This window comes from Podarcis liolepis (genome assembly GCF_965112155.1).
Source record: "Podarcis liolepis genome assembly, chromosome: 2".
NCBI lineage: Eukaryota > Metazoa > Chordata > Lepidosauria > Squamata > Lacertidae > Podarcis > Podarcis liolepis.
The window spans coordinates 2719619-2740776 of record NC_139555.1 but is presented as its reverse complement, the minus strand read 5'-3'; the positions used below and the strand labels follow the sequence as shown (position 1 = coordinate 2740776).

Here is a 21158-nt window from a genome sequence, read left to right as displayed (position 1 = left end):
TGTTTAAGTAAGGCGATGTCAGCGATGAAGGGTACAGCTTGAATTACAGAGGAGAGGCAGAGGATGTGCAGCCCCTTGTCTAGTGCACTGAACATCCCCAGCTCCTGTTTTTAGACAGTGTTTATACCTATGACCTCACTAGCTCAGTGGCAGTGGCATGCAGTGACATTTTTCATAGAGGAACAGTTAGGGCCAGAGGCTTGTAGGGGCAATGGGGGCGATGTCGTGCACATGATCACTGCACCTCCCTCCCTAAGCTGGGCAGAAGCTTCCTGGGCTTTGGGAAGGAGGTGTCAGGCTTTAATACTTTAATATTCTAATTTACCAGGAACATTTAGAGGAGTAGCCTCGTCCCCCTAGTCCACTGAACCGCACACCACTGGTCAGTGAGTGAGGAACCTGGGACTCCCAAGGTGTCGTTGGACTCCAGCTCCCATTAGCCCCAACTAGCATGGCCAGTGATCAGGGATGATGGGAGCTGGAGTCAGAAACATCCAGTGAGCCACAGGCGAGCCACTGGGTAGCATTAGGTAGATGAAAGGCTCCTTCCCACATCCTTTTAACTATGCTTTCCAGGCACAGGTCTGCGTTTTAAAGCTCTCTGTCTGACTGGTTTTGCTTTTGTTTCCCCAGGAACACCCACATTTTACCCCTGCATGAGACAAACGGCTACAACTGAGCGGTAAAATGCAGGTTTTCCCAGGGAAAGTGTCAGGACAAAAAACACACACCACTTGGGCACAGAATCATAGAATGGAGCTTTTAAACCCAGAACCGTGTCTAGAAAGACAGCACAAAAGGAAGTGTGAGGGAGCCCGGAGGCAACTAACCCCTGTTCTCCTGACCTTGTACCTGAAATATGGGGATAATAATGCTCTGCCCTACAGGACTGTTCTGGTGAGGCTATTCTGCTGGAATCATGTTCTGCTGAGTCTTCAGCACTTTTGGAATGAACTATCTCAATGCCAAACGTTATGACTGAAAACCCAGTGTATTCCAAGTTTTTGAGAAAGGCACTCTGCACGCATGCAGGAGTATGCCTCTTCCTTCCTTCCTTCCTTCCTTCCTTCCTTCCTTCCTTCCTTCCTTCCTTCCTTCCTTCCCGAATGACACTGTGCACAGGCATTCAAAGCAGAGGAAGAGCCATAGCTCAGCAGTAGAGATTCTGCTTCGCATGCAGAAGCTCTCAGGTTCGGTCCCTGCCGTCTCCTGGCAGGGCTGGGAATGTCCCTTGCCTCAAACCCTGCAGAGACATTCACAGCCAGTGCAGACCATTCTGAGGTAGGTGCCTGAATAGTCTGATCTGATCTAAGACAGGATGTGGGGTGATAGGGCATCAGAAGGCAGCAATGTTTTCCCATGCTGCTTTGCATCTGAGTCAGGGGTGGGGATCCATGGCACCTGTGTTAGGGCCACACAATCTGCAGGCTCTGGGAATAGATTCTCATAGCCACCAGGCAGCCTCACAATGTTCCCCGAGGCTTTTGCCTAAGCAAATATTTTGCAACATTTGGAAGGGTGGGTGTGTTGCTGTTATTATTTTCCATGATCTCAGTTAGCCAGAGTCAAATGCAGAATCCTGCCTGCTGACACCCCGCCCTGGGGCTTGACTGGGAAAGGATGGACAAGCAGACAAAGCCTCGCCTGCTGGAGCTTGGAGAACTTGAGAGGAGCAGCCTGTCCTGCTGGGTTGGCCACTTTCTCACCTTTACTTTTCTAGCACTAGCTCAGTCCCCCGTTTGCGGAGATCTGGGCAACCATCCATTTCTGCAGCATTCTGCCAAGTTTTCTTCTCTTTTTTTAGTCCTCCATGAGAAATAATAATAAAGAAAATGCCCCCATGTGAGCACGACACTCTTTCGCCCAATACGAAGTGACCCGTGGCAATCTCCTCACTTCTGGACCTAGGAGGGTCAAGGGTTGCGTCGAGGCTGCCCTGTGTGGTTTTAAGGAAAACTTTTTCAAAACTAAACACAGAGCGCTCCTTTCTCTACTGAAAATCTAAACAATTGGGGTCATTACTCATATTTTCCTATCATGGATCCTATAGTATCTGGGTGGTAGGCAAAATACAACAGAAAATCTTTTCCTTTTTCCCTTTTTTATTTATACTTTTCAAATTTATACATTTCATTAATTTTACAATCTGTTTAACATTTCAAAATCTGACTTCCTTCCCCCTTTCTGTAGTTCCTTAATTCTTTTCATATCTTCTGCATATCCAAATTCATTTAATTTACTCGTTTAATTATCTACTGTAAATATATACTCTTATAAAACTGCAGGTTATTACAATACTCCTGCTCATGTTTTTATGTGTTTACAATTTATCTGTTTCCATTCTCTTATAAAGAGTTTGTTATTTTGATTTCTTATTCTTCTGGCACGTTTCGCCATTTCTGCATCTTCCATAAGTTTTTGTATCCATTCTTCCTTTTCTAGGACTTCTGCTTCTTTCCATTTCCTGTCATGGAGAAGAGTGCTTCACCTGTTGAATTTCCAACTGCTGCAAAGAGCCCTTGTCTGGTAAAAGAAGTGACAGCAGCTTGCTCTCCCTCCCCTTGGAACTACAGATTAATCTGCAGTCCCCTTCAGTGGTTAATAATGTTAATTTAAAGTGAAGAGCACAAAAGGGGGGCTGCTGAAACAAGAGAAACAAACACCCCACACCACCTTTTGAATCAGGCAGAAACGACACCCTCCCCATTCCCTTTCCAGATACTAATACCAAAGCCGGGAATTCTGGCTCCAAGTCTCTGCCCTGCCTCTGATTGTTACTGGAATGGCCTCCATAGCTCTGAAAAATGCTCTGGCAGCCCACTTGGGGTGTGTCTGTTGACATTTAGGAGAAGTGATTTCATTTGTCTTATTATTTATTGATACTGAGCCATCAACATCCCTGGCACTTTTCTTTGCAAGACGCATGCATGTTTCATTGATAAGTGAGGTGCCTGATCACCCTGCTGCAAGGTGTTTGTCCCAGGGAGGTGAACCAGAGTCCGACCATGAACACACTAGTCAGCACAATTTCTGACCTGCCAAGCGGGACACCAGCTGCCTCCTTCAGGCGGGGGCTCAGCGACCCCACCCCATGCCTACCTTGGACTCCAAAAAACAAAACAGAAGAGGCTTCCTGCATTTCAATCTCATCACCAGACATGCACCATTAAATATCTTGGTGCTACAGTATGTGGGCTGAGGGCAGCTGCTCAGTTGTAACATATAGCAAAATTATTATTATTATTATTATTATTATTATTATTATTATTATTATTGTTGTATACCATGTAAGAGAGTGTGTGTTAAACTTGCTATCTATGTAACTGAAGTGACTAAACATAGTTGCAACTAATGTGGCCCTTGGCCTCTTGCTCTCACTGCTTACTAATAAAGAACGACAGGTAACTCAAAAGCTTGTATGTATACCCCTACATTAAATGAAGCTGGCTCCCACACATAACCACAGGGCAGCATTTTAGCTATTTTGTGAGTTTCCCATCATAGGCGCAATTCCCCCCTCGTTCTGGAAGATGGACCACTTCCCACCAGGCTTTGACGCAATTCCTTTGGAGGCACACAGTAGCAGCAAACCCTCTTTCTCTTCAGCTGCGCACACTGCTTAACGTCCCCTCACATCCGCTTCGGCTGTGGAGGGCTTCATTTTCCATCTCGCCAGCCCTCCTTAATTGAGGCCAAAGGTTCTGGTTTTTGTTACTCCAACTGTCTTCTCCTCCCATCGCTGAGAGTCCCTCTGTCCTCTCTAGAATGGTTCTGGGCGGTTGCAATAAACACACGTCATTCCAAACGTGGTCACTAGGGGTCAGCTTCACTTGGCGCTGCAGCATGTTGACTTTCACACCTCACCCCCCATTTCCTTTGGGGGCTCAGGGTGTGGTAGATGGCATTCCACTGAGCAGCTACTCAGAGACAGCATGAAGAACTAATCTTGCTCTGGCATCCTGGGAAACCAAAGAGAAAGAAGCTGCAAGCTGCAAACAGACGTCTTTATCTATGAACCAGAATCTCAGTTAGGATTCATTTGCTTTGGAAAGCCGATACAATTGCTGTTACTTAGATACAAGGCGCTTGCGCACCCACAAAATCATTGGACCAGTGCAGATACACCCAGTTACCACAGGTGCCTACATCTGTGCTGGGGGGCGGTAGTGCAGAATCAATCTGCGATAAGCTTTTATTTTTGGAAGAAAGCTGCTTTCTCAAGAAGCGCTTTTCAGGGCAGGCGGAAATATGCAGTAGGTCTTGCCTGTGTGTTGTCTGTGTAGTGTTATAAGAATTTAAGGTCTCAAATATATAAATTAAATGTACAAGGCAAACATGTACATAAATCCATAAACCACATATCTGAAACATTTTGAACTCCTGAAACCATTTTGACTCTCCCAAACTGACCAAATGTTTCTCTGCAAGGAGGGAAGAAATGAAAAAAAACCCTCCCCATTGTCTCTGTGCCCACAAATCCTGCCTTAAGGGCACATTTAAGGTGTGAATAGGGTGAGCCTGTGAACTGTGACCTAGATTCAGGAATTAAGTAGTTATAATAACAAAAGAGTGGCCAAAAGGAGAGGGCGGACAGGGTGGTGGAGAAGGCACAGAAGAGTGTAAAGATTGCTCCTGGAGCTGCTGTCTGTGTCGAGAGTGAAATCAAGGGTGATGTGACAATTGGGCCTAGGACTGTGATTCACCCCAAAGAACAGATCATTGCAGAAGCTGGATCAATAGTAATTGGGGAAGGTAACCTCATAGAAGAACAGGCAATGATCATAAATGACTATCCTGAAAACATTACCCCGATACAGAGGAGGTTGGAGCCAAACAATGTTGGCACCAGCAATGTCTTTGAAGTTGGCTGTTATTCCCAGGCAATGAAAATAGGTGACAACAATGTAACTGAGTCCAAAGCATTTGTGGGTAGGAAGGTGATTTTGACGAGCGGCTGCATCATTGGAGCCTGCTGCAATGTCAACACCTATGACGTCATCCCTGAAAACATGGTCATCTATGGAGCTGACTGTCTTTGGCGAGTGCAGACTGAGCGGCCTCAGCCACAAACATTGCAGCAGGACTTCCTAATGGAAATCCTGCCAAACTATCACCGTCTTTAAAAAGCCATGAAACCAACTTCTACTCCTGTGAAGAGCTGAAGACACCCTTCTCCCAGCATGCTTACCAGAACTGCAGAGCTTTCAGGACTCTTGTGTCCACAAGAACTAACTAACTCACTTAACTTACATGCTCATTCATTCCATTGTGCAACATAATATTATTTATTAAAATGTTGAAAAAGAAAAAAGAGTGGCCAAAACCCAGATAATGCAATCAGGTAACTTGCCAGACAGGAGATACACAACACACTCAGGATTCTGTTTTAGTCCACCCCCTGGGATGTATGTATGATGTTTCTGGGGGGCAGTCTTGGACTCCAGGGCGGGCAATTTAAAATGTCTATATAAGGGCGGACATACCTTGGTTCGGGGTCCTCCTCCTTTCCTGCGTGTGAGGGGAGCACCCAGTTGCAACAGCTTTAATAAAGATCAGGCTTACTAGCTGATTTGCTTCTCAATATTCTCTGGTTGGCCTCTGTTATTTTCTCCTACCAACGGAGAACCTACAAAGGACTCTATAAGGGCTCTTGTGTCCCCCATAATGGAAAAAGGGCAGATTTTGTTTACAACAGTAGATAAGAAAGCATTCAGTCCCCATTGATTCTAGAATAAAGTGCCATGCATGCACAGCTTGAGTCAGACCATTGGTCCATCTGGCTAAGTAGTGCCTACTCTGACTGGCAGCGGCTCTCCAGGGTTTCTGTCCCACCCCAGCCTGGAGATGCCAGGGACTCAACCTGCAACTTTCTGCATGAAAGATGATGAACCACAGCCCCTGAACCACAGCCCTTCCCAGCAGGGGGGGGGGGCAGATACTGCAGTGTGTGTACCCGCATCCACTGCTGTGGATCTGATGCTCACATGCCCTCACCACTACTGGGGGGCGGGAACTCTGTTGCAATGGGAAATAAGGATCTTCTTTGCTTTTCTTCTACTGATTCCTGCCTCCACCCATTCTTCTCTTACCAATAATGGACTTAGGGGATAATGTGTCCCTTGGGAGAGCTGGGCTGTAAAAGCCAACCCCCAATTTTTGTATAACACCACTGCCCCGTCCTGCCCCATTCCAGACCCAGTGCATGTCAATGCCACCACAGGCAGGAGGTGGCGCAGGAGCAGTGAGCCGTTTGACATGCCACGACTGATGCAGTTTCCCAATGCTCTGAGTTCAGATGCATTTGCCTGCCACTCTACAGCTGAGTTTCCTGGCCTGGCCATGGCTGCTGAAGAAGTAACGGTAAGTCCTTCGAGGGCCCCAGCTACTGCCTCTCACAACTTCTGGCTCTGTGGAAAGTGGAGAGAGGGAGCGGCAAAGGTGTTAGACGCCACTCCTCAGTTGCCAGACTTTACAAGTGCCACCCCCTCTGCTGCTGAATTTCTGTTGATTCCAGGATCACATTGCCACTGCCCAATTAAAGCCCATGGCTTCTCCCAAAGAATCCTGGGAACTGCAGTTTGCTAAGGGTACTGGGAATTGTAGCTCTGTGAGGGGTGAACTACAGTCCCCAGGATTCTTTAGGGCAGGTGCCTTGGCTCTCCAGATGCAACTGAAATATAACTCCTGTCATTCCTGACCACTGTCTATACTTGCTGAGGCTCATGGGAGTTGTAGTCCAGCAACATCTGGAGGGCCAAAGATTCCCCACGTCTGCTTTATGGGAAGCCGTGACTGCTGAAGTAGTTTAAAGGTGCTTTAAATGGATAGTGTGGATGTGACCATGGTCAACAGGAAGGTTTTTTTGTAAGGAGTATCAAGCATGTGAGCCCTCAGTGGTAGTCAGAAGTGGTACACCCCCCCCCCCAAGAAAACATTTTTACCAACTCAGAAAGAAGTAGGCCTGCAATGGGGAATCTCTGGCCTTCAGATGTTGAAGGACTCCAACTCCCATCAGCCCCAGTGAACATGGTCAATGGTCAGGGGAGTGATGGGAGTTGCAGTCCAACCATATCTGGAGGGCCACAAGTTCTCCATTCTGGAACAAGGCCAAATATAGCCCCTCTCAAATATACTTCACCTCTTGTCTCACATACAGTGGCCATTTCTCACACCTCTGCAGTGGGATGCCCACCATGGTTGCTTCAAAGAGCTTCAGTGCTCTTGGGATGAGGCTTCTGTACCAGACAGATGCAGGCTCCAAAGTTTACAGAATACAAAAGACAAGCCAGGCCTGGAGCCTGCCAGGAAGTTATGACTTATATATTTATCATACATATATCGCTTCTTCTTTCAGGAAGTTCACAGCAGCTTATATGGCAATAAATGGCCAGCTTTTTTGGCAAGGGAACCCCCAGCCAAGTCCAAAGTATGAGATAATGTAACTTCAGGGCACAAAACGTCTGCAGGGTGCCGTTTGCAATGTTATCTCTCGGCAGCTGAGAGGGAGCAAGACTGGAGCCCTGATTTTGATGCCACAGCCCAGGAGAAGGAGATGTCCTTCAGGTGTTGCTGCACTACAACTCCCATCGTTGTTGCTATTGTTGTTCTTGTTTATTTGTGTAGCTGAAGCTACAACAATAATTGTATAACTCCCTTCAGTCCTAGCAAGGATGGCAAATAGCTTGGGATGCTGGGAGTCGTAGTTCCGCAGCATTTGGGGAGCCGATGGTTCCCCCCTCTTGTCAGAGCAGGTGGCCCACTGACCTTCCTGCTACAAACCTTTGGCTCACGTGGCCCTTGTGGCCAGACATGCTCCAGGTTTGCCTCTCTGCTTGGCCACTGGGAGGACAGGAGGCCGGGCTGGCCTGACCTGGCAGGGCTCATGTTAGGTTCTTACAGGTGTTTGCAGAGAGTCTCCCATAGAGTATTGAGAGGGCAGAGGCTGGCTGCTCTTTAAAGATGAAAGACCACGAGGAGCCTTCTCTTGTGGAGGGAGGGAGCATCTTTATTTTATTCATGCAACACTCTTCTGTCAAGATTGGCTCCTGAAATTGCTCACAATTAAGCTCACAAAAATATATAATTAGGGCTCTGTGGAGGTGTTGATGGCTGGCTACAGACCAGCACCCACAGGGGGAAATGAGGCAGAGAACATCATTTCCAGCCCATGGATCCTGACTTATTCATTTATGAAAACATTTATATCCTTCTTTTCATAACAAATATCAGAGCGATTTAAAACAATCATTCACAAAAGCAGTGCTTTTTTCTGGGGTGACACATAAAAGGTAAAGGTATCCCTGACCATTAGGTCCAGTCGCGGACGACTCTGGGGTTGCGCACTCAACCCCTAAACATTTTGAGAATCTTTGTACTTTTGTCCATTTACTGTATTTATTTTCCCAGTTTGAACCATAAAATGGTAATTTTCTTGAGTCAAAATGAGAGTACCCCTAAACATTTTTTTAGAAAAAAAGGCACTGCATAAAACAATAGAAGACAGACCATATGACCCTTCACCCGAAGTTCACAGGGCAGATCAGGGCTTTGTAAATTAATACAAGGACATTGAACCTGACTCTGTAGTAGTTGGAGCTTCCAATACAGCTGTTTTAACAATGGCATCACATGTTCTCATCCAGATGCCTCCATCAGCAGCCCTGCACCAGTTGGAGCTTCTGAACCAGGCCCAGGGGCAGCCCCACACGGACCACACTGCAGTAATCCCGCCTCAATATGACCAATGCATGGACCACAGTGCTCAGTGGACACTCCAACCTCAGCCACACAGGGCTGCCAGAGAGGTGTTCGGGTGCCCTTGAAGCAGCGGTGAGGGCTGGGCTGGTGCAGCTGCAGCGGGCTCCTTCCACTCCCTGCCCCCTGCGCACCCCCCCCCCACAAAGGTAGCATAAGCTCCGTCATTGTGCAAACTGTCCTCCATCAACATCAGGGGGCATGGACGTAGCCAGGGGGGGCAGGGGGGGTGAGTGTGAAGAAACAGAAGGTAAAATCCACATTTGGTGCTCTGTCCACTTTTTCCTCTGCCAGCATGTGGCCCCCAGAACATTGCGTATCTGGCCCTTGACCTAAAAAGTTTCCCTGCCCTTGCTTTAAATCACTGCCTAGTCCCCCTTTGAAAGCTGAGGTAGCTCAATGCACAAGAGGGCAGGGGCTCCTGCACCTGCGATCGTTGCATAGAAGAGACTTTCAGCAGGTGGAAGCTGCCATTCCAGGAGCCCTCTTGCCTTTTGCGTCTGGCCACCCTGTTTAAAGTGGCCTAAGCTGGTGGTCATCCTCACCTATGTTTCTACTCCAGTGTTCTCGGTGTGTCTGGTTCTTTGCTATTGTCAGGATTTCGTCAGTCCCTCTCTGAGCTACCCTGCCACGCCCTCATTGCCACCAGCATGGTGAGCATCTCCTATGAGCAAAAGTGTTGGGACTATTTGTGGTGGTGGCAGCCATGGCAAATCTTGGGCCTGGCAGGAAACAGCAGGCAGACATCTGTTTGCAAACAAATTCCCCAGCAACAAACCAACCACCCACCATGAAAAAGGGGATGTGAAAGTGAGCGGTGTGTTTATGTGAATGGCTCACTCAGCTGCTAGACAATGCCTAGAACCTTCCCTGGATACTCTCAGTTGTCTGTTGTCCTCAGTGAATCCTGGTTTCCCATTGGGGTTTTTTTAAATCAATCCATGTTCTTGTACTTTAAACAGCAGACATTAGCAGATTATAACCCTTACTTCTATGCCATCTGTTAAAGGCACAAGATCAGGCCTGGTTCCGTTTTGTTCTGGTCAGCTGGCGACCCTGTTCATAGGTTTGCAGCCTATTGTGCTTTTGCAAAGACACACTGGGAAAATGGAATTGCACTACTGAATTTGGCAGGTGGTGCTTAGCAGTATTGCCTCGGATGAATAAACAATATTTACGCGTTTTGCTTAGTTTTTAAAAGGGTCTCAAAACATTTTGACATCGCGAATTTGAATTCTGAAATGTTGCCAAGCTTCACATTTGTGTGACCCATGCTTCCAGCTGCAGTGACTTTCTCTCACTGATGGCAGTTGAAACTATGGGGAGGAAATGTTTAAACATCTGATCTTGTTCCCCCTTCTTCCTTTTGAAACCATACATAGAGAAAAGGCAAAATGACAACATGCTTCCCTGTCTATCTGCATCTACCCATCTCCCACTTATCTCATCAGTCTGCCCTCTAGATTTTCATCAGGGGCGTCTTCAGGAAGAGGCTGGGGACTGTCTGCTGAAGGTGTGCTGGCTCTAGGATTTCGTGCCCTGAGCAAAGGCTAGGACTAGATGGCCCTTTGCAACTCTATGCTTCTGTGATCTTGCCTGTCTTTTGAAGAGCCATGAACATTAGCCAAACACCACTGAATGACTGAAGTGTATGAGTGTTAAATGAACACCCCTAAAGTGAACTGAAGTGCATAACAGGTGTGATTTTTGTTTTAAAAAAAACACGTAAATAGTCATCAGTTGGCAACAAGTGATACAAATACATTTCAATGAATGTCAGTTTTGCTGGTGCTCACTAATGTGTTAGAAAAAAGCAATTGCATGGGGGAAGAGGATAATGGGAGACAATTGCTTGAGCTTTTGGTTTTCTGTGGTCAGTCCATCACTGAGAAAGAGGTTCTGTTCTCATTCTCCCATTGGATTCAGACACTCCCTGCAAAATCAGCACAGTAGACATCTTGCTCTACCTAATACCTTAAGCAGGCAGCAGCTAGGACTTGTAGTTTCCTCTCAATGACCATGGGGGGATGGAGAGGGGTGGAGGACATTTTGGGGGGAAGATAATAAAAGGGTAGGATGGGGACACATCATAAGGTTGCCAATGCCAACAGCTTACAGCCTTTGCATGTGGTTATGAATCGTGGAACCAGATGAGAAGACATGTTTGCTTGAAGAAACCTCTGGAGACGGCGCTTCCCTTGCAAACTCACTCAGCTCTGCAGAGGCCCTTCTCTATCTATTGCCCACACAACCCTCCGCTCCCTTCATCCCAACCCACAGCTCCTCCCAGGTCTTCTGAAGACTTCCACCGACCCCAGTCTCTTCCCGCAAAGCCCTCTTCTTTCTCCTTCTGGCTCCTTCCCAGGAGCTGGCCACCCTTATGTGTGGAGTGCAGCCCTCTGGGCATGGCATGTGGCCACACAGCTCAGGAACTGCTGCCAATCACCTTCCCACCCACCCCAAACCCCTCCTCCTCCCTTCCAAAGTCCAAGCTGTTTATGAACACATGCTCTCAATTTAAGGCCTGATCCAATAAGCATGTTTGATCCTCTGTGGCTGAGGTTGCCAGATCAAAACTGGAAGAATTAGGGAGAGTTAGAAGGAGCTGATCTGCTTCTCCTGAGGATGAAAAAGAGAATTCTTTCTTTAGAGCACAGTTTAGGCAACCCAATACACTGCCAGCCTTGGAGAGTGCTGGTCCTGTGCAAAGCTGAGGTCAGCATCCAGGATCCATGGGCAGCTGCTGGGTTCTCCTGCCCTAGGAGCCCCATCGGCTATGAGCCCCCCCCTAAAACATTGTCACAAGGTTCTGGAATGCCTGTCATATGTATCATTCGTGGGCATAAAATGGCAGCCCCCATTTGAATTTCCCACAGTGCAATCTCAGCAGTGCATTGTCAAGTGCTCCAAGGCATTGTGGGAAACTTGGAATGGCAGCATCCTAACAGTGACCAGAGAGGCAGCCACCTGGTGCTCCCACTTTGGGGAGGGAGGACCCCCTCAATATTGGAGCTGCACCTGTTTCCTCTTGAGCATCAAGCTGCACCCCTACAAAAAATGAAATTCATTGTGTGCCCCCCCCCCCCGGAAAACAGCACTGGTTATAACAGGAAATACCTGCTCTTGCATCTCAGCAGGAGAGTCTCTTCTCGCAAGGTCAGGCTGAAGAAGGAAGTGGGAAATGAGGTCAGCAACCCTATCAGTCTAACATCTGAGTGAAGGTCAGCACAGGTTAAATCAGGAGGACCCTCTAGGAAGCTTGGAGGTTCCTCTCTTTGTCTACTCTTTCCCATGCACGCACATCAGCCTTCAGTGAAAGCCGACCCTTCCAACACAGGGAGGCACTCAAATGTGGGGGAACACATGCCTTTGGATGTAGAAGATCCCAGATTCAATCTCTGGGATCTCCAATTAAAAGAAAGATGATGTGAAAAACCACTGGCTGAGACCTGGAGGATTATGGCAGACAATACTAGGGAAGAGAGGCAAATTGCCAGACTTGGCCTAAAGCCACTTCCTATGCAAATGCATGCAGACTCATCTACATTACGAAGGCTGCCATCCTAGATCCACCCCACTGGGCAGGGGGTGGGGCTGGATGGGATGGAGGTCTCCCTCTGTCCAGCCAAACAGCTCTTCTGTCCTTTGCTCATGGAGTGACACCAGTATCACTTCTCTGGCATGGAGCTCCCTGTTCCACCTTCTGATGGGATTCCCACCAAGAGAAGGCCCCAAAATGTTGTGTTCTGGGGTCAAGGAGGGTTTGGGCCAGCCTGGGAGCCACCCTAGTTTCCTCACTGCCATTACTTAATGGCATCAGGCCCAGTTGCTATGCCAGCTCACACACCAACCTGCTTTCAAAGCTGTTTGAGCCTGCAGATGTTTTGGGGCAGCCACACTGCTTGATTTCCCATCAGTGCATATCCCATAACTTTCTGCTGAAGTCCCATAGATTTGTATACTACAAATGCTCTGTTTTATTTTTGTCCTGCTCCTGTTGTGCTATAGCCCCTCCGGACAGATATGACGCAATAGTACTGGAGAGGCATCGCAAAATGAATCCCCTGCTGATGCGCTAATATTGTGTCAAGTGAAATAAAAAAAATTAAGGTCTTATATATATAATAAATGTTCATAAATGTACTAAGCAAACACGTACATAAATATATAAACCACATGTGTGAAGCAGCACAGGAAAACAGCCCTGAAACCATTTTGACTCCCAAACTGACCAAAGGAAAATGGAAAAGCCTCCCCATTGTCTTTTCCTTCACAAATCCTGTCTTAAGGGTATGTCTGTGTATGAATAGGGTGAGCCTGTGATCTGGCTCAGGAACTAAGTATATCATTACAAAAGACTGGCCAGGCTCCCCAGGGTATCCAATCAAGTAACCATTAACAGGTCTGCCAGACAGGAGATAAACAACGCATTCAGATTTCTGTTGTAGACTGCTCTTTCTGTGATGTAGGTATGATGTATCTGGGGGTGGTCTTGAGCTACACCCCTTCTGTGATGTATGTATGCTGTTTCTGGGGGGTGGTCTTGGACTCCAGGGCGGGCAATTTAAAATGTCTATATAAGGGTGGGCACACCTTGGTTCGGGGTCCTCCTCCTTTCCTGCGTGTGAGGGGAGCACCCTGTTGCAACAGTTCAATAAAGATCAGGCTTACTAGCTGCTTTGCTTCTCAATATTCTCTGGTTGGCCTCTGTTATTTTCTCCTACCAACGGAGAACCTACAAAGGACTTTATAAGGGCTCTTTTGTTCCCCATAAAGGGAATAAGGGCAGATTTTTGTTTATTACACAAGAACATGCTGCCAAATACACCTGCAAGAAAACACCAGTCCGGAGGAGTCCCTGCTGCAACACAGGTCAAGGGTGTCCTTCCCGTGTATTCTGAACAAATTCAGGCCCTCCAATAGTTCACAGGCAAAGCCAGCAACCTGGCTGTGTTCTTGCAACATCCCTAATCCTAAACACACCGAGTAATAGTTCCTGCAACTTCTCCCAATTTCTTTGCGTGCAGCTGTAGGCATTACTCTGCCAGCTCTGTTAGTTTACTCAGCCGGAGCCCTGGTTTCACACTGGCTTCAGAAGCAGGGTGTGGATCTAGTAAAACTGACCAGAGTGTTAAAGAGAAAAACCCAGACATCCGACATTTGCCCTCTGATCCAGCGCGTGTTTGCTTAGAACAAAATCAAGTGCCTGCAGGATTGCGGTCGTAGGTACACAAATGTATCCCGCTTTCCATTTGTGAAAATGGTGGAGCGTCTTAATCATTAGGCTTGGAGCTCTCTGCACAGCACGACTCAGATAAGCAATAATCTAATGGAGAGCGCAAGGCTGAGCTGTGACTGTGAGTGACGTGAGGCTGCAGTGGAAGTGCAGAGAGTGATAAAGCATGAAGCCAAGGAAAGGGGCCCTTGAAAAGGTCTCGTTCTGTGGTGTGTGTGCTTTTGCGGGGTGTGTGTGTGTGTCAAACTGTTCTCACCACCTGGCTAATTATGGTGATATTCATCCTGGGGCCGGTGTTTACAGCGAGTTTCCTTTGAGTCGTCACTTGTCAGCAGTAGCTCTGAGCTGCAGGGAGCCAGGCCTGATGCAGTCTTTCTCCAGGCAGCAGATCACGCCACGTGCAGACCCTATATAGCCATGGCAGGCGGAGCGGAGCCCGGCTTGCCCGCAAAGTGGGATGTGAGTCCTCTGGTCTCCCTCTCTCTCAGCCGCACAGTGTCCGGGCAGCAGGACGCTCCTGAGCAGGGTGGAAGCCAGAGATCAGGGGGGTTAGGTCAGGCGGCTGATTTCTGATATTGGCCAGATGCAGAGAGTGGAGCCAAGCCTGCTCCCTGCTCAGCACTGCCAGGGAGGAGCGCGCAATCCTGTGCACAGTTCCCGGGGAATAAGTCCCTTGGGAAGCAATGGAACTTACTTCCAGGTATCCATGCACAGGATTGCACTGGAAGAAGGGAGTGGGCAATCCTAAAACTGAACTACAGGCCAGGTTCACCTGAATGGTCACTTCCTTCTCTAGTCCAGCATCCTGGTCTCACAGAGGCTGGCCCTGGGGCCCCTAGGGAAGTCCCAGACAGGAAATCTGTTTAGCACTGGTTGATAGGGAGCATCTGCCCAGCCCAGTCTGGCTCTGGCCATGTTCACACCATCATTTAAAGCAGCGCCATGTCACTTTAAGCAGCTGTGCCTTCCCCCAAAGAATGCTGGGAGTTTGTTAAGGGTACTGAGAGTTGTCAGGGGATCCTTATTTCCCTCACAGAACTACAGTTCCCAGAATTCCCTGTGAAGATGAGTTGATTGCTGAGCCACTCTGAGAACTGTAGCTCCATGAGGGGGGTGGGGGCCTCCTAACAACTCTCAGCACCTTTAACAAACTACAGCTCCCAGAATTCTTTGGGAGAAGCCACAGCTGCTTAAAGTGGGGTCATAGTGCTGTAAATGTGTAGTGAGAATGTAGCCTCTGTCATCTGCCTCTGTGGGGAGATCCATTGGTGGGGAAGTCCAGCCCCCCCCCCCATGAGGAGTATCCCAGTGCGCCTGCCCAAGCAGCTACTGCCACCACCAGCATCCCTACTGGTGGTAGAGAGGCAGTGATGTAGGCTGGGCAGAGAGAGAGAATAGCTGCCCAAGTCCACTGAGTGAGCTCTTTATGGCTGGGGCTGGGGGGGGGGGGCTGTCCAACACTAAGTGCTCTATCACAGCAGCTCTCACCTAGCTGTCCTATATAATTTTATGGTGCCTAAAATCTGGCCCAGCAGTAGGGTTAAATCTAGTTTGCACTTTCACCAAGCTAAGCTGGTGGACTGGGGGTGCTTCCAGGTGGCCAGTGAATTGAGCCTTTATCCTGGTATGTTTGCTGGGTGATTAGAGGATGTTGATTCTCATTTGTTTGCGGGGAGGGTGGGCAATCTGGTGTAAAAGCAAGTATTATCTTGCACTTTCCAGGGCATTTCTCTATCACTTTACTTAGTGCAGAAAGCACATTCTTTTCAAGTTGGGGGTTCATTAAACAACTTGAATACGCTGGCATGTCAATAAATCCCAGTCTTCAGACAATTCTTTCCACTTGTCTGCCATGGAATATCTGTGTGTGTTGCAGAGGATTCTGGGATGCCAGATTCAAGGGTGCATCCTCAGTTTACATGGGGTGATACCAGGCTCGCTGGGCTTCACATTGCTTTCATCATAATCTTATCCTTACCCCAATTCTCTTTGCTTCTGACATGACTTGATTTAGGGAGGGTGTGTGTACATCTCATATATTTTATTGATCTCCATGTGAATGCAACAAGCAGGTGTCTGGAAGCAGGTGTATCATTTTGGGACAGTCTCCAGAGAACTGGCATTAGCGATGACTCCCTGGGAAGCAGACATTTTATGGCAAGCCTGGCTTTGCTGCTGCACAATAAGCGGAGCAGCCCTCCATGCTCTGTTAGTGAGTGTCCTGCTTCATCCAGTTCCCAACCAGATCACTTTGGTCCCACCCAGATAACTGCTGTGCCGAGAAATAAAGAAATACTTTGATTGGGGAGGGATCAGCCTTGGGGTGTTTCCAGACTAGGGGCTCCTAAAAGCAAAAAAGATATCTTGCACAGATGGTTATAGTTCCCATAACCAAGGGGGAAGTGTCTGCAGAAACAAAAGCAGAATCATGCACTGGTGCTGTAAAATAGAAGCTACATTTTCACAGGTAGAGAGGTAGAGTGCTGTGTTTGTGCCAGTACAGCTCACTATATTCCACTTGCACTAGACTAAAGCAGGGGTCAGCAAACTTTTTCAGCAAGTACCCCAGTACTTTTGTGGGGCTGGACTATATTTGGGGGGGGGGGAATGAACAAATTCCTATGCCCCACAAATAACCCATAGATGCATTTTAAACCAAAGGACACATTCTACTCATGTAAAAACATGCTGATTCCCAGACCATCCGCGGGCTGGATTGAGAAGGCGATTGGGCCGCATTCGGCCCCCGGGCCTTAGTTTGCCTACCCATGCACTAGAGGCTGTAACCCAGCCATGTGGGCAGGGGAGGAACACTGTGCTTAAAGCACACTACTCTAGCACTGGGTTTTTATTTTATTTTATTAAAAAACAGTTTTAACATTTGCACTAAACCTTTTTTTGTTTTGTTTTCATTGCTCAATTGTGGAAATCAGGAATGGGGAACCATTTCCTGCTGCCCAAGGCCTGCATTTCCTTGTGGGCATCCTGGGGGATGGGCACCAATAGTGAGCAAGGACAGCAGAGGAAATGAGTAGAGCAACGGGTGTGACTCTTACCTTCTAGTCTACTGTAGTAGACTAGACTAGAACTTAAGCCACACAAACAGATTTCTACAGACCCCCCCCCCCCGCCTCCAGGCAAGTAAGAGGCATCTTTGCAAGGCAGGCAGGCAAAGGCACTCAAAGAGGGCATGGATTAAAGAGAGTCCCAAGGGCCAGGTGGAAAGGCCCAAAGGGCCACATTCGCTACCTTAGCTTGAGAATCCCCACCCCTACTGTAAAAATAATTGTTTCAAATGAAACGGTGCTTTTAAAAGTTGGGTTTTGTGTGCTCCTTAAAGGAGAAGAAGTGGCAGAGGGGAAATGCTGGCAAAACCCAAGATGATGACCATGTCACCCAGGTGACCCATAAAGAAAGGCTGTCAGTTCTGGAGTAAACGCCCCCCATGGAACCACCCCCAGCTGACCTGTGAATCTGAAAGTCTATTCCTGTGGGAGGATGAATCCTGGCTTGTCCCAGGCTGCCACCGGTGATGCATAGCTTAAAGACTGAGGTTCAGTAGGTAATCAAGATCATATGAGTCAGTGTGTCTGATGCCTTGTTGGGGGGCAGCACAGCTGATTTCCCTGAGTCAGCCTTGCTTGGGGTTTCTGTGAGCTGTGTGACGCAGCATCACATCTCACTGCTAAGAAAAGAAGATGTGAGAATCAGCTCTGATCCCTGGGGTGCTCATGGCATGCGGGAGAAGCACGGGCTAACTCATGTCTGGGGAACATGTAGGTGCCTGCCCCCATCTCCAAAGTCCCAGCACACACTTTCCACAGTATGCCACTCAAGGCTCTGTGGCGCATCCTGGGGCATTTCTGTTGGCCCATGGCCTGCGGAGCCCTTTGGCACGACACATCATTTGTTGTTCAGAATCCCAGGAGTGGGTGGTGGCGGCTCCCCCAGCCCTCCCAGCCCTGGGGATCCAGGCTGCCGTTTACCATACAAGTAAAGGAATGTGAAGCTCCCCCATCGCTCCTTAGTCAGAGAGACAGACAGAAAACTGGAGCCTTCAACGGCCCTGTTTCCAAGAAGGGAATTTATTACTCAAAGTCTTGTGGCTGCAACGCTGCCTGTTCCTCTGAAAGGGCAAATAGAGTGTGTGTGGAAATGCCATTTCCCTGTGCTGTTCTTGCTCAGGCAGAGGAGATCTAGGGTTTCCCTTGCTAAACAAGGCAAGGATGAGGAAGGCTGTGCAGATGCTGGCATTCCTCACGAGGGATTTGTTGTTCTGGCCCCTTATCACTGTGCATAGAGTTCGGGACTGATCCTAGCGTGAGGTCATCTTCACTCCTTCCTGGCACCCAAGGAGTCACAGAGCACCCTTGGGTGGTCACACCCACCCATGCCATACACTGAAGACAGTATCATGCCGCTGTAAACAGTCACTCCAAAGAATCCTGGGAAGTGTGGCTTGATAAGGGTGCTGAAAGGTGTTAGGAGATCCCTATTTTCCTCCTAGAGCTGCAATTCACAGAGTGGTTTAACTCTGTCACTCTTTCTTCCCAGGGAACTCTGGGAATTGTAGCTCTGTCAGGAGCAGGGACCTCCTAACAACTCTGTATCCTTAAAAAACTACGCTTCCCAGGATTCTTTGGGGGAAGCCATGGCTAAGGGCTCAAATGTGCAGATGGATCCATAGTTTAGCCACATCACGACACTAGCAAATGCAATTCCTGACCCTGCAAACCATTTCCTTTCTGTGAAGGGTAATTATTCAGAGAATACTCAAGTTCTAGTGAAGGATAAATATTCAGAGACCACTCCTTGAGCATGCTCAAACTTTTTGTTATGGGATTTCCACATCCCCAAGAGAGGAGAAGTTCCCAGGAGGGGGTTCTTGGTTTTGGTTTCATTTGGACAAAAGATAACTGGAAATTTATGGAACTGAAGATAAAGTCAAGAGAAGGTCAGCCTTTGGGGTTGCCCCATCTCTAATTAAAACAAAGGTGGGAGATCACAAGCCCCCTGGGAATGCACTAGGTCCCCACCACCCAACTTCCCAGAATTAAGTCACAGGATTATTCCACTTCATCCACGGGAGGAGGGGACTAATATGTTATTGGGGTAAGATTGTCATGGAAGGCTTATAGCAGTGCACTTCATCCTTGGGTTCCCAGATGTTGTTAGACTACAATACTCAGCAACCCTGAGTTGTAGTCCAAGAACATCTGGGAGCTCAAGGTTGAAGAACACTTCCTGAGAGGCAGGACACACTGCTTAGGAAGCTGTGCAAGAACTTGACTGTGCTTGAAAGGGCAGAATGAGCAATAGGAAACTCCTGGCTCCACCCAGCACCCTTATGGGAGGCCTCAGTGTGGCCATTCTACAGTGGAGGCTGGTCCATTAGGAGAAAAGGGGCTGTGCCCCCCCCAGCCACAATCTTGATTCTGCCAAGCCACCCCCCTTCTTGCTTACAGCCAATCCAGGGGGTGCCATGCCAGCAACACTCCCAATTTGAGTGGGAAATCCAGGAATTACAGAAGCCACCCCAACTTCTGATTGGATCCTGGAATGTCCCATTTTTGGGTCTTGCACAAGTTAGCTGTTACAGAACTCAGCAAGGAAGAGGGAGAGGACCAAAGGAGAATTTGTTGCCTCCAGTTGTAATTGGTTTTGGCTCCACCTACTGTTGAGTACAGGGAAGCGGGTGGCGCTGTGGGTAAAACCTCAGTGCCTAGGACTTGCTGATCGCATGGTCAGTGGTTCGAATCCCCGCGGTGGGGTGCGCTCCTGTCGTTCGGTCCCGGTGCCTGCCAACCTAGCGGTTCGAAAGCACCCCCGGGTGCAAGTAGATAAATAGGGACCGCTTACCAGCGGGAAGGTAAACGGCGTTCCGTGTGCTGCGCTGGCTCGCCAGATGCAGCTTGTCACGCTGGCCACGTGACCCGGAAGTGTCTCCGGACAGCGCTGGCTCCCGGCCTATAGAGTGAGATGAGCGCACAACCCTAGAGTCTGGCAAGACTGGCCCGTACGGGCAGGGGTACCTTTACCTTTACCTTACTGTTGAGTAGTTCCACCTTTTCTCTGTCACCCAATAGCATTTCTCCATCTTCTCCACGACCTACTACTTGCTTGTTCTTCCTCTTACTTCAGACATAGCCAAAGAAACATTTATTATTTCTAACCTCCCTTGCAAGCCTGAGCTCATTCTGAGCTTTAGCCAGCCTGATTACCCCCCCCCCCCCCGCAACTGTTAGCTATTCGTGTCTACTCCTCCTTTGTGATTCCCCCTTTCTTCCATTTCTTAGACATGTCCTTCTTAACTCTCAGTTCGTCTGTAAGCTCCTTATGCTGCCACACTGGTTTCCTTAGATGCCTCCCACTTTTCTTTATTGTTGGAAAGATGCGGAATTTGCACCGGCTGGAAAGGAAGCAATGTCACCACCCCAAAACTTCTGTACGCACAAACAGTACTGAAAGCAGGACCAGATATGAGCTTCCTGCTAGCATCATCAGCACAGATCCTCAAGAATGAGCAATAAGGAGGATATTGGTGGGTGGAAACTCCTGGGCACTATGCTGTGTGTAAGGATTGCCAAGGCTTTGCAGAGATCAGGGCTGGTGTGTTTAACCATCACCGGCACACAGTTAGCATTGCTCTGGAACAAGCACAAAGGCCTCAACAAGAATCTACTCGGGGAATTGTTGGTAATGAATTATAGACACTGGAAGAGGGCCATGTTTAAACTGGATGTACACTCTAGCCAATTTAAGCTTAATGTTTGAATTACAGATGCAAGGACTGCGGAACACTGATTTAAGCATCACTTGTGAAAACAAACCTTAGGCTTTATTGCAATTTGTAACTTCTTTACAAGGCCCTGGGCTCAAGCCTGCCTGGAAATCAAACCTGGTATGGAAAGAGTTTCCCCCAGATCCCAAGAAGTATGTGAAAGTTTGTTGTGACTATGAGAGGGAAAACACTCAGCATATGCTCAGTAGAACTCCTTAGAATTATCCTTTCACACTTTTGAGGACTATGCCTTCAGATCAGACTTTTTTCTTGTGGAAAGATCTACATCGTACATTCAAGGCACATTAAAGAACACAGCTTCCCCAAAGAAGACTGGGAATTGTAGTTCCCCCTGACAGAGTAGCAGTTTCCAGCTTCCGTAACAAA

General features: G+C 48.1%; 1 protein-coding gene across 1 annotated transcript; it reads left to right on the top strand.

Annotated features, from left to right (window-relative positions):
- Window positions 1–4248: 4248 nt before the first annotated feature.
- On the top strand, window positions 4249–5311 carry LOC310701001 (dynactin subunit 6-like; the record flags this gene model as incomplete). Its single annotated transcript, XM_083490962.1, has 2 exons — window positions 4249–4253; window positions 4571–5311. The coding sequence occupies 2 exons, from the start codon at window positions 4249–4251 to the stop codon at window positions 5121–5123; spliced, it is 558 nt and encodes a 185-aa protein (XP_083347088.1). The 3' UTR covers window positions 5124–5311.
- Between the last annotated feature and the right edge of the window lie 15847 nt (window positions 5312–21158).